The sequence below is a fragment of the Squalius cephalus genome, assembly GCF_949319135.1.
Source record: "Squalius cephalus genome assembly, chromosome: 9".
Classification (NCBI taxonomy): domain Eukaryota; kingdom Metazoa; phylum Chordata; class Actinopteri; order Cypriniformes; family Leuciscidae; genus Squalius; species Squalius cephalus.
The window spans coordinates 10,172,569-10,186,754 of NC_137130.1; the positions used below are offsets into that span (position 1 = coordinate 10,172,569).

Consider the following 14,186-nt stretch of genomic DNA (forward strand, 5'->3'; position numbering starts at 1 on the left):
TTTTTTTTGTTTTTTGCAGTTTAGTTTCAATAAGTTCTCTTTAGCATGAGATCATTAAAACTGCATGTATAGAAGTTATACTAAAAAAATAAAGAAATATTTTATGTAGTTTTAGATTAAGTATAGCATGTCACCCAGCAGGACACTGCTGACACAGCTTGAAATTCTATGTCAACGTACCAAGATCCATGTACATCTGAATCCTGTCATGCTTAGAGAGCCTAATGAACTCTTGATAAAGAATTAACACGCATTTGTAAGAGGCTGTGTAGCGTGCAGTCAGCCCGAACAAGCATGCATATACAAATGCTGCTGTGGAAATCCAATTACACCGTTTTACAAGCACCTTGCTAGTAACACTCACACTCACATTTGTGTGGGGACTATAAGATCAATTAAAATGACAGTCTTTGTGATTTTGGACATTGTTTCATTCCAAAAGCGTAACCCACTGGCCATTAGTAAACTGTATACTACTATAGCTAGTTCTCTCTTTCAGGTCAACTTTTGTGATGAGCAACTGTTTTAGGAGAATCTTACTCAGGAATTTAGTTAAATTCGACACATTTACAGCTAGCTAAACCATTTTAAAAAAGATTTTTTTAAAGAAATGAATACTTTTATTCAGCACGGATGCATTAAATTGATCAAAAGTAACAGTGAAGACATTGATAATGTTACAAAAGATTTCTATTTTAAATAAATGCTGTTCTTTTGAACATTCTATTCATCAAAAAAATTGTGGAAAAAAAGTATCTAAAAAAAAATAAATAAAAATAAAGCAGTACTACTGTTTTCAACATTGATATTAGGAAGAAATGTTTCCAAATCAGCATATTAGAATGATTTCTGAAGGAACATGTGACACTGAACTGAAGCTGAAGCTGGACTGTGACGCTATTTTCTTCTGGAAACAAACTGTTGCATTTTCCTGTTGTCTCTGTAAAGCTGCTTTGAAACAATCTGTATTGTAAAAAGCGCTATATAAATAAATGTGACTTGACTTGACTGAAGACTGGAGTAATGATGCTGAAAATTCAGCTTTGCCTTCACATGAATAAATTACATTTTTAAATATATTATACAAATCAGTTATTTTAAATTGTAATAATATTTTCAGAATATAACTTTAAAAAATAAAAAAACAAAATGTACCAAACCCAATTTTTTTAATCATAGAGTACCTTCATAATATTTTATCCATTTTGATAATAACTATATCACACCCATGAGTAAAGTTTGTTACTATCCTAACAACGTGAGAAGAGTTGCATTAGCCAAGCATCCGCATCTTCGTTTGCATCCTTGCAGCGCATAAAGTTGGCCTTATTTCAGAAAGCTCCCTAAGGCCATTCAGCAGCTACACCGGAGAAGTATTTGGCATGCCATATGGTAGGAATTACTGTGAATGTCTAAATGTATTACTGTGAGTATCGCTAGGAGTAGGAAAGCAGCACTGCTCCATGTTCACCATCATTGAAGTTAAGAGTTTACTCGGTTTACCACTCCTACTGTCATCTAGACAGCTGTATGATAAGGCATTATGGTTAAAGTGTTTAACACAGATGCTAATTGTCATTAGAAAATGCTTTTTTTCACAAACAGTTTCCGAACTTGTCTCTCTGTTACTTTCTCAGTGACCAAGACGGTGTGTGCCGAGCAGTGTGATGGTCGCTGTTTTGGCCCGTATGTCAGTGACTGCTGCCATCGCGAGTGTGCTGGAGGCTGTTCAGGACCGAAGGACACAGACTGCTTTGTATGTCTTCAGTATTTTTGTAACACACGCATACACCCAAGCATATTAGTGATTGCAGAATATAGTCGATTAGCTCTGCCACTAGTTGATGTTTTGGCTCTGTGTCGACTAGTCAAAGATCACACGACTACAGTTTGTTCTATATGGTCGGTGACAGCAGGATGGAAAGTCCTCTGTCCACAAACTTCTGTATTTGTTCTGTATTTGCATGTCATAGTCAATATATAAAGTGGGGCTTCAAAGTCCACTAGCAAATTTGAGCTTTTGCATTCTTCTCTTTTTATAGGGTTTTTATCAACACAAATTATATGATCAGCAAACACAATTTTTCTTTTTCTTTTTGCTTTAATAACAGCAGTACTCAAGCTGCATGAACTTCACAAGTTTGTATAAAACCTGATTATCATATTCTCCAGCAAGATTTGAAAATTATCCAAAGACCTTATTGAGCTTCAAAGGAAGCAAGAACATTCGATCTTTTGTACAAGTTAAGGTCCGTTCACACCAAGAGTAATAAGTAAGATAACTATGAAGATAGCTATAACTATAAATATATAAATATATAAATACACCACACCAATGCACCAATGATATAAATACACCACACCAATGCACAGTGACATTTTGTTTATCATAAGCACACACTGCAATTATGTCGCCTGCCACTTTAAATGCTCAAGTTCTTTAAAGCAGGATGGATTCTGATTGGCTGTCAGTGTTTTTATAATTTATCAGCTGAACAAAAAACTGTTCTGAAAGTGATTTCAATGATGTCGTTCTTCTGTTGTTGTTATAATTAGTTGTGGTGTGGACTTCCCTCTTCTCATAGAATTAGAATGATTTTTAAAACTTTATAGTTATTGTTATAGTTGCCGTCATGTGAACGGGATTTTAAACATGGTCAAAATATCACACATTTATAGTGGTCTGGAAATGTTGATGTGCAATGTTAATTCTAAAATAGTTTTTATAGGTTTAAAATTAGATTTAGATTAGATTTTGAATCTCAGATTTGAATGTGGAATCAGACTTTTAAACCTCACTGTGTTTAAAATTATGCAAATGTGGACATTGTGCTTTTAAGCATTGACTAAAAAATAAAAATAGTCAACATCTTTTCTGGGTTGAATAGAATCCCTAACCTCAAATTTTATCCTCTTAGATGTCTCAGCATTTCAAAACTTTTTCCCCCAAACACACACACACACAGTCTGTCAGTCATCTATGGCCTTATCAGCATCCCATAAACCTGCAATTGTATAAGTGTTACGGTAACAGCACCAGACCCATTCTGGCTCCCTCACCTTATCTGTGAGTTTTTGTTCAGCTGTGATATTCACGTCTGCAATTCACTTCTGCAAAAGAGATCTATGTTGCCTACAGATGAGTCGCTTTTGACCAGAAATCTCCCTATAGGAGATGTTCTTTGCACTGGAGATACCATTAAAATCTCATTTCCTCCCACAATGCTTTGCTGTGAATGAGAGTGGGGCCACACCTCTGTAGCTCTTTTGTTGCGTGTTGCCTGGGCAGATCCCGAACGTCTCTGACTGTTCCTCGCCTCTCCGGCCCTCAGAGAAAGCGATTTATCGCACCTCTCTGTTTTTTTAATTAGTTATCCTCAGCTGTAGTCATTGATATTGTACTTCTCAATTGTTCCCTTTTAATTGAAAAAGCACTTTCGCGGCATGCATTGGGATTTGGATCAATGCCTTCAATTTTTTTGAATCTCAGCACCTCTAAGACAGGAAACATATGTTCTCACATGTTTCTAAAGTCAAAGTATAGAGCTTTTTCCATTCCTTTAGCCGGGTTTGAATCATTATTTATTAGTAGCATTGCTGCTCTATATTGCTTTTATGTAGTATTGGTGTTGGTTGACATTCTTTTTTGTGTGTTGAAGCTGATTTTGTGTTCCTACACATTCTTCTATTGCATAATTTACAAAAATGAGACTGTAAGAGTAGCAACACAAGATTTTGTCAGCTGTTTTATTAAATAAATGTGTATTGCTGTCAATAACCTTGTTTCCTTGTGTCCAGGCCTGCACTAACTTCAACGACAGCGGTGCATGCGTGACGCAATGCCCACAACCCTTCGTCTACAACCCAACCACGTTCCAGCTGGAGCACAACCCGCGGGCCAAATACACATATGGAGCTTTCTGCGTCAAAAAGTGCCCACGTAAGACGGAGAGAATGAATACAAACCTGTGTATGCTTACGCACACGATTCTAGCTGGATCTTTCACTCACATAAATGGATATCAGATGCCATGTCTAGGCGCGTTCACAAGCGGGCATGTAAGCATGTTTCAGATTGAATGCAAATGAGGCGAATCGGCTCTGCACCTGAGTCCTCACGCTCCTCTGAGCCCCTGTTGAGGTGCGGCCCACACGTAGAGCCCCAGGAGTGAGCCTGTCTGATAAATCTCACTCAGCTTCTTGGCCTCTGTTGACTTGAAGGAGGAGAAAGAAAGAAAGAAAGAAAGAAAGAAAGAAAGAAAGAAAGAAAGAAAGAAAGAAAGAAAGAAAGAAAGAAAGGGTCTTCAACCAGGGATCTGTGGCAGTACTGCAGGGGGTCCACCAACTATTGTTTGATCTCAAAATAATTATTGTTAAAATATTAAAATATGCGTTCAAAACGACATTAAGCTAACCCTCATGTTCTGTTGAGAATTAGTTTATTTTTATTTTTGATAAATATTTTTTTTTTCTTTGCATTAATTTAATACGTTACTCTAACCTAATCAAATTCTAGTAGACCGATATTATTAAAAAATAATATCCACAAAACAGTAATGCACCTCAATGTGGGTCCCCAAACAGAAGATAAACTTAATTTCAACCACTGCTAAATGTTTTATTGTCCATCCCACATTTAAATGTATTAAGAACAAATTAAAATGTGATCTACAGTATAAGTACATTTTTAATGTTTTAATGGCTTTGCATTGTCAGCAGCACCATAACAAAGTATGGACATGTACTATACGCATGCATACAATGCAACATAAAACAGAGCTGAGTGTGAATAGACCTGATACGGAGATAGGAATCTCGTGTGTTTCGAATGAACTGGCCTGACTTCTTTGAAGAGGAGAGAACGGGGAAAAAGAAAGTAACATCAAAATTATGAAAGAGAGTTTTGATAACAGTGGTTATAGGTGAGCACGAGTGCCATCATTCCCCCTTGCTGGGCCACCACTGCTGCAGAATGAAGGGTTTGCACACTGACAGACGCCCACTCCAGTGCTCAGTCCACGATGAATGTTATTGTGCAGTACTCAGAGACCCGTTCCATTACCCAAACTGCCCTCTGCAGTTTGGACAAGGCCTCTTCATTCAGTGGTACATCTCTGAAATCCTCAGTTTGGTTGGGTTTCACGAGGCTGTCAAGTGAGGGTTGTGGGTTTTTTTTACCCAGGCTTATTCATTCTTCTGGTGTCACGTTAAATCTAATGCCACAGTAAGACTCTGAGATTCACATTTAATGTAAGAGGTGAAGAGAGACGTCTGCACTTGAGAGCTCCATCTTCTTTTATCTGGCCCTTTGTGAGCCCTTTCTCCTCTTTGGTGATGGATGCCACGCTGCACAGTCGCCGCCGGAAATGGGCTCTTTCCACACGCACACGCCACAGTCAGGGTCCCCAGTGCGTTCGTGCGGATGTGTTAATGGTTTTTGTCTGAGAATGGATGTTTCTTCTCTACCATTACAAAATGTCAATGGCCTTTTTCACAGAGATTGCTTAGAGTTTGTTCAGGGGCACGCTGCAGTCTGACCGTTTTGTTCTGCTTTTGTGTGTGGTGTGATAGATAACTTCGTGGTGGACCACAGCTCCTGTGTCAGAGCCTGTCCCAGCAACAAGATGGAGGTGGAGGAGAACAGGATCAAGATGTGCATCCCCTGCACTGATATCTGCCCTAAAGGTGATCACACACTTCATCAAAACTCACACAAACTGTGATAGCAAAGCAAAATCATATTTTTGGTGGAAATGCTATTTCCTCAATTTATAACAGTATTATTTTAATATTACTTACATGCTATTTATTAGCTTTTATATTTTAATTTTAGTTTAAGTTTTAGTTGTTTTGGTATGTGTTTTGGGCATTTTTATTTATTTTTTATTTCAGTTTTAGTTTTAATAATTTTAGTAATTTAGCTTAAAATTATAATTTTTCACCATTTCAGATGTTTATTTAAGTTTAATAATATTTATATTGCATTTATTATTATTTATTTAAAAATAGTTTTGGATAACACAGATTTGTATAAATTCTAAATGTACAATAATTATAGATTGTAATACAGTAATATTGAAATACTGTGTATATATATATGTCAAATATAAATGTATAGAATTATATCGATTTTTTTCTCTCTGAAAACAAAGAAAAGAAACAATCAAATGTAAAATACAATTACTGGTAAAACAACACTTAAGACTACATGGAACTACTGCTGCTATTCAAAGACTGGTATTGATACAGTCTTTGTTTATGTATTTATTTGTTTATTTGCATCAACTTGTGAAGTGCATTGGTTACTGTAGTTATTGTTATCAGGATAGTTCAGCCTTTCCAGTAAACAACCTACTTTGCCCATTGTGCAGCGGTGTATTGTGACAAAACACTGCATCACAGTACATGTATTGTGCACCGTGAACTTTACAGCAGTAACAGTGATGTGTGAAGTATGGTCTTTTGGCGGGAACCTTGCTAACCAATTTCTGAAGGGGTCAGTTGACCTGACATTAACCATTCGTTAATTATTCTTTCTTTCAAAGTTATCAAACATCACCTGAAAGTTCTATCCATGATTTTTACACAGTTGTCTGGTTTATGTTATAGCATGTGATGGGATTGGCACTGCCAGCCTTCAGACGGCTCAAACCGTCGACTCCAGCAACATTGACAGATTCATCAACTGCACCAAGATCAACGGAAATCTGGTGTTCCTCATCACAGGCATTAAAGGGTGAGAGTGGCTCCTCTTTCCTCTCCTCAAGGCCTCTTTCAGCTCACTTCACAGCCATCACACTCTGCTTTACAGCTGAATATCGAATATTGGATTGTCGGAAGCCATTTGACCTATGCTGCTGCTTTTTATCAGATAACATCAGCTTTAATGATGCAGGAGGGGATTCATGAAAGAAAAGCTCTAGAGAAACCATTCACATCATGGCTGTGTAAAAAAAAAACAGCAGTGGCTAGTTTAATAGCACACATTAAAAGTGCCGTTAACACACTTTGCGAGTTTAGACAGGCAAGCAAGACCTATGAGACCTTCTACTGACTCTCAAGATGGCCGCAGTTAATGTGACTTTATATGAGAAATCTGCTGCCCCCTCTTTATATAAGTGCTGTGAAATATTTGATTGTCAGCTTGTCAAGAAGTCATTTGACCTCTGGTTGACCTGCTTCCTCCAGTGGTCTCTTTCTGATCCCACTGCGCCTGCTTGGCTGGCCCTTTAACCCCGTATAGCTGACTCTGCTCTTAAAGAGCAATCCAGGGCCAGCAGCCGCAGGCATGCTGGGAAAACCCATGTGCACACATACACACATCCTGATAGGCATGCATATGACATCATCTCCACCACAAACTGTGCTATGGAGTGCACATATTTCTTACACGTATTCCCACGTGCACACTCTCACACATGCCGCGTCAGCAGGTGTTCTGGACACATCCTCCCAGAAGATCTCCAGCTCAGTGGTGCTATTAAAACCTGCTGTACCGCTCAAAAGAACATTATAAGGCATGCATGGAGACTTAGAAAATTCAGCAGACTGGGATGGATGTGGTCAGCAGATACTGGTTAAATGCTTTTATATTGATAGTCTGCACTTATGGACTCTCTAATAACTTGTTTTTTTGCAAATGGCTTCTCATTGATTGCTTTAAGAGCTTGTTACACGATCTGGACTCAAAATGCTTGGTTTTTCTTTATTTATTAAAGAAATGATGTGGCTTTCAGTATGTACTGAGTATGATGTGTATTTGCATCGATCTTCGTCTGTGTTACAGGGACATATACCACAACATAGAGCCCTTGGATCCAGAGAAACTCAATGTGTTCCGCACCGTTCGAGAGATCACTGGTAAGTCATGTTGGTTTAATTTGGATGGGTCTTTTACATAATAATGATGATAATATGATAACACATTGTTTTCAAGGCATCTTTGAATAATGCATAGTGCCTTACAAACACAAATTGCGCAAGCCACAAATGACAAAGAACAAACCTTCGGAGGAACCAGCACTCAGCAAGGGGAGCCCATCCTCCTCTGGCGGGCACATATTTAAATAAATGCTATATGCTAATATAATAAATTAACAATTTTACCCAATATTTATGTATGTTTATGCTTATTAGAATATGTGCTGACACAAGCACTGCTACTGTAACTCAAATCTCTGCTGAAATCAGTCAAGTTACGTTTACTGCACACTTTGCATGAGGAGGGTTATTTGTTTAACACACTAAGGCCCTGCTATTAAGATGCATTTTGATAGACGAGGGAGAAACATTCCCCTTGACAATCTATAACATTATCCTGTTTACACCTTCATTTGCAAGACTACTTCAAATGTTGTGAGTGCATTAGAAATCATCAATGGTGAGAGAACATTGTGCTTAGTACGTTTTTCGTCTTCAAACCAAACTTGGTTCACCAGCCGACCAAGTTTAAATCCAGTATGGCTAGCGCGCTTCCCATAATCTTTAATAGTTGGAGAGTAGGCTTCAGTGGCTGTTCGAACTCATTCGACCACGAGCGTCTACACTACAAAAGCAATCTGGTCGAATGCATTTTTGTCTACCTCTGGAAGTGGACAAGCTCAAAACATTTTAAACCCCTTTACACCTGTATTTACACCTGTATACACGTCGTCCACTCGTGATCCGATCAACCAAAACACATCTTAATACCAGGTGTGATCAGGGCCTGAGAGAGTGTTCCAAACCAGTCACTAAGGAGGGTCCATTTTAGTTAGGGTGCTGCCTTATAAGGTAACAGACAGTAGACAGCAAGGCATCTTCCTATATTTTGAAACAGAGCCATTAACTTATGCTTTCATAAAGAAGGGCCTGTAAAATGAAAATAGCTGATTCACATGCCCAGATTTTCATAATCCACCTGTTTTATTGAAGAGTTGCATCAAAAACACATGGAACAAAGCACAGAGGAAGATCTAGTGTGTTTGTGGATTTGTAGATGTGTGTGTGTGGGATGTGTGTAACTGTGTGTGTTTGTACGAGAGTCCGTTTCTCTGTATCTCAGCGGGGAGGCCCTATATATGATGAATACATGATGAGGAAGATTTCTCCAACTGAAGAGAGCTTCCCAAAGGAGAGCAGGACTCATAAGAAACATGAAAGCAGTTGAAAACACTCTCTCTCTCTCTCTCTCTCTCTCTCTCTCTCTCTCTCTCTCTCTCTCTCTCTCTCTCTCTCTCTCTCTCTCTCTCTCTCTCTCTCTCTCTCTCTCTCTCTCTCCCTCCCTCCCTCTCTCTCTCCTCTCTCTCTCTCTCTCTCTCTCTCTCTCTCTCTCTCTCCCTTACGCTCTTTACCTCTCTCGCTCTCTCTTGCTGTGCAAAGAGGGCTCTCCAAGTCAGTGAGGCATGCATGTCAGGCTGTCACATCTATATGCAGGTGGCCACAGTCTCTGACAGAACGTCTTGACTGGAAACGGTATTATTTCTGCTCTGTGACCCCCAGCTTGAAGACTTTGACAGATCCAGAGGTGCCTGCTATATGTATTTCTTTACAGCGCATTTTTAAATCGAATGTGTTTACTCCATTTGAATGAATTCAGTGTACAATTTGCATTTTACGCTTGAAGAAGGTCATCTAGCTGTGAGAAGTTGCAGCTGAAACGAAATACCCTTCAGATGGCTGTTATTTAATTTTTGTATGGTTGCATGGTCAGTATGACTCCCAGTAAACCCCAAACCTTGACTTGCATTAAACGAACATTTCACAGCCGCAGTCGAATGCTTCTCCACCAGTATTTGAAGATTTGGGGAAATGCCTGTGGCTCTTCCGGCACTGCCTTCAGCTCAAGCCCTCTGTGAATCATCTCTCAAGAGAGATGGACAGAAGAGGCTGACCTGATTTAACCTCTGCCTGGTCTCAGGGCTTGAGGGAGGGGTTAGCACTGGGACATACTGTAGAACTGTGAAAAATTATCATATTAAATATATTTTTTCTGAGAAAATATTTTTGCAGCATTTTGATCATGATATCTGATATTTTTCTCCAAATTTATTTATTTTCTCTGAAGTTAGTTTTTTCAACCAAACAGCCAGTGTTGCAAAGTAGATTCAGATTGTTTATTCTAAAACGCAAAAAACACAGTACAAATATAGTTTAAAATATATTTTTCCACACTATTTTTGTTAAATGATGATTTGAATGATGTTATACACACACACACCCACACACACACACACACACACACACATATATATATATATATATATATATATATATATATATATATATATATATATATATATATATATATATATATGTGTCGAATGAGCATTTATTTGAATTAGAAATATATTGTAATGTTATACATGTATTGTAACACTTTACAATAAGGTTCATTAACTAATGTTTGCTAATGTATTAACTAACATGAACTAACAATGTGCAATGCATTAGTTACAGTATTTATTAATCTGTGTTAATGTTAGTTAATAAAAATACAGCTGTTCATTGTTTGTTCATGTTAGTTCACAGAGCATTAACTAGTTATGAAATATTTACTAAGATTAACAAATGCTGAAGTATTGTTCATTCTTAGTTTATGTTAACTAGTTAACTAATGAACCTTGTTGTAAAGTGTTACCAAATGTCTTTACTTTTTTCAATTTAATGCATCCTTGCTGAATAAAAGCATACATTTCTTTAGAAGAAAAAAAGTCTTACTGACTCCAAACGTTTGAAAACAGTTTTGTACTTTATATGCACCAATATGACAAACACTATATATATATATATATATATATATATATATATAAACAGCCTACATACGGTATATTAAAGCATCAGAAATTTAAAGCATACATTTCTGAGTTATGACACAAAGAGATCCTAGCCTTAAAGGATCATGTTGGCGCAGATTAAATGCGCTGGTGTCGACAGCTGTATTTTGTGTTACTCAGACTCATTTGAAGCAGTTCCCTTTGTGATTCTTACGTGCAATTCATTTGTGGGGCAGCATTACTCTCCTGATGTTTGTCTGGAGCTGACAAGTGTTCTCTGGGACCTCGTTAGACTATTAGCATGATGAAGTCTCACCTCCACACGTAAAAAAATAAACAGATTACAACACAGACAGGCAAGCGGCCCACTCTCAAGGCACTGCAGACACACTCTCTCAGACTTCCCATCGCACAGTTTTGTCATTAAGGCAATTAGTGTCAGCAGACACCACGCTAACGACACCTCACTGAGGCACTTCCTCTAATCTGCTTCCACAACCTTAGACCAAATAACTCAGGCTGCGGAAAATGCAAACGCTGAAGCGTTTAACCCCATTTCAGCTCAGAAATGATTGATTTCTAAGAGTGAAAATCATGAAATTTTAGGTACATTTTTGCAGGTTTTGCATTAATAATAAACAGTCTGGCAACAATGTCAGTAGAGCTCAATTAATGTGAAATTTAGTTGATTTATGATTTATTGATGGTATTTTTCTCTCCTCCAGAAAACCATCACTGGAGGCAAATGTCTTAATCAAATGGCTGCATTAATATTTACTGTAGTCTTTTCTGGTAGACATTCTAATGAGTTGTGAAATCCAAACGTTTGAATCCAAAATTTTAAAGAAGCACAACAAAGCAGGCCAGGAATGATAACCACAAGTTGCGGCCTAGAGATATGACCATAAACTCTCAGCAGGAATAATATTTATATTAGTCTCTTAACACAAGACCGCTATTGCTCAAACATGTCCCTCTGAAAGTAATGAATTAGTTTAAAGGCAATCAAATATCAGTTATTACTTGAAATATGCACAAGCCAAGCTTTGCATTGTTAAAGTAATTGGAGTAATTTATGTTCTTCTTGTCCTTGAATAAGAAAGTCCTCTTCTTTCTTTTTTTTCTTTTTTTTTCATGGCCTGTTTGTCTCTTCTTGGCATATGCACAGGATTGTTTTCCCTTCAATAAATTATTCATTTTTTGAATCCATTATTAAAATGTCTCCTTGATCTATAGCTATCAGCTCTTCAATCTACATTAAATAAACGGAGATAGATGCAGGATATGAGAATATAATATAGTCAGGCATTATATAGTGGTCATATTTCTCAAATAACACATTGATTATGCTCAGCACTGATCACCCACATAATGACTTTAATAAGCTCCTAAGAGGGATTTTTTTTTTTTTCATGCTGCAATGAAAGTAATGCATTTCTCTTAATAATTACTGTAGGTGGCACCACTTATGTCTACTATATATGTTGGCTGATCATTTGGCTCATTGAGTGTGTCATTTTGTGTTTTCCAGGTTTTTTAAACATTCAGTCCTGGCCAGAAAACATGACTGATTTGAGTGTCTTCTCCAATCTGGCAACCATCGGAGGCAGATCTCTCTATAGGTAAGATCCAGGGCTCACTCTTTGTTGCCAGCTCTAGAAATAATCCCCCTCATCCCACTTCCACAAGTCTGTTGCTTTCTTCAAGTGCACTTGGGAAACTCATTCTTCCAAATCAGGCATTTGTTTTTACGACGTCACACATTTAAGTCGGAAAAATAACGCAGAAGTAGCCTTAACAAAACAAAATAATTATATTTTGAGCAGTGAACTCAAAAAACCTGAATTCAAAATGATTATTCATTTCTATTACTTATTTATACATGGTATCAAAACTAAATGTGTGTATTATATGTAAAGCAAACCGTGAAAGTCAATTGAATAACTTTGCAGTTGTTGTCTTTCTGTGGTTCTGTAATCAAACCTTAAAGGACAAGTTCGGTATTTTACACTTAAAGCCCTGTTTTCAGATCGTTTCTGATGAAATAGAACGGTTAAGATTGAAATTTGGACACATGCTGCTGGCCCGAGAATTTTCGGTTTCTGTGGTAGCACCCCCCCCCCCCCCCCCACCCCACCCCACCCCACCTCCACAATGGTTGCATAGGTGCACTGGAACAATCCTTCCTAAAACGCATTAAACTTTCGTTTACAAAGACGTGAAACTCACTGAGTGGTTAGGGGTGTTCACTGATATGCTCACACAAAAATCGCTGCAAAAGATGCTTTCCAACAGGTTTTATCGTAGTTTTTGGATGTGCTGTGAGGTACGGTATTACTCCGCCGCCGGAAACTGGACTGGAGTGTCTATTATTCAAGCTCTCAACGGAAGAATGTACGGGTGTGAGGCGTTTGAAGAAAAAATAGGTCCACAGTTTTACAACGAATGGTAAAACACCTGTTGGAAAGCATCTTTTGCAGCGATTTTTGTGTGAGCATATCAGTGAACACCCCTGACCACTCGGTGAGTTTCACGTCTTTGTAAACGAAAGTTTAATGCGTTTTAGGAACGATTGTTCCAGTGCACATATGCAGCCATTGTGGAGGTGGGGGGGGGGGGGTGCTACCACAGAAACCGAAAATTCTCGGGCCAGCAGCATGTGTCCAAATTTCAATCTTAACCGTTCTATTTCATCAGAAACGATCTGAAAACAGGGCTTTAAGTGTAAAATACCGAACTTGTCCTTTAAAAATAATTGGAAAACAGAATGTAAAGTTAAAAATAACTTGCAAAATCATTCATTATAATTCGCTACAGACTTGTTTTCCACTCACAAAATTCAAAGCCTGTCTGATGTGTTGTGCCTTTATCGTCCATGTTAAAGAGGTGGTTCATGAATGTTTATTTGAAAGAGATATTTGTTTATAGTTTCTATTGATCGTGGCATTTATTCATCTCAATATCAATATTATCATTTGATGAATAACTAGCCTGTAAGCCTGTTAGATTTATAGCTGTTCAAATTGCTTTCAGCAGTAATTTTGTTACTACTTTTCCATTATCAACTGATTTGCATCATTTAGTCATGTTAGTGAATTGGACTAAAACAACGCAGACGGCATGTGCAAATGCCTAATTCACTCTTAGTGAATCCCCTCTTTCGTGTTTTCTAAAGAGGCTGAGGCTTTCTAGCCAAGAGTTCAAAGAGTCCAAATGAAAAGCTCTATTCACACAGTGCAACACCCATTTGCTTAGAGTTAAAGAGTCAGGAGAAGCAGAAAGAGAGCGAGAGCACAGTTTTAACATTTGCGGGTCATTTGTTGAAAGCTCTACCACTGTAGCAATTACCGTTTGTCACATGATGTGCTCTGTGTCTGCCACTGGCTTTTTGCCTGAAACACGGAGGGGGAAAAGTAGAGACAAAGAGGAATA

At 37.9% G+C, this 14,186-nt stretch overlaps 1 protein-coding gene across 4 annotated transcripts in view; it reads left to right on the forward strand.

Moving 5' to 3' along the window:
• erbb4b (erb-b2 receptor tyrosine kinase 4b) overlaps nucleotides 1-14,186 on the forward strand; it is a 303,711-nt gene that overhangs the window by 215,372 nt on the left and 74,153 nt on the right. For all 4 annotated transcript variants that reach the window (XM_079882023.1, XM_079882024.1, XM_079882025.1 and 1 more), the window contains exons 6-11: nucleotides 1,638-1,756; nucleotides 3,799-3,940; nucleotides 5,572-5,685; nucleotides 6,610-6,736; nucleotides 7,787-7,860; nucleotides 12,286-12,376. In XM_079882023.1, coding sequence (XP_079738149.1) covers nucleotides 1,638-1,756; nucleotides 3,799-3,940; nucleotides 5,572-5,685; nucleotides 6,610-6,736; nucleotides 7,787-7,860; nucleotides 12,286-12,376 — 667 coding nt within the window. The remainder of the gene's footprint in view (nucleotides 1-1,637; nucleotides 1,757-3,798; nucleotides 3,941-5,571; nucleotides 5,686-6,609; nucleotides 6,737-7,786; nucleotides 7,861-12,285; nucleotides 12,377-14,186) is intronic.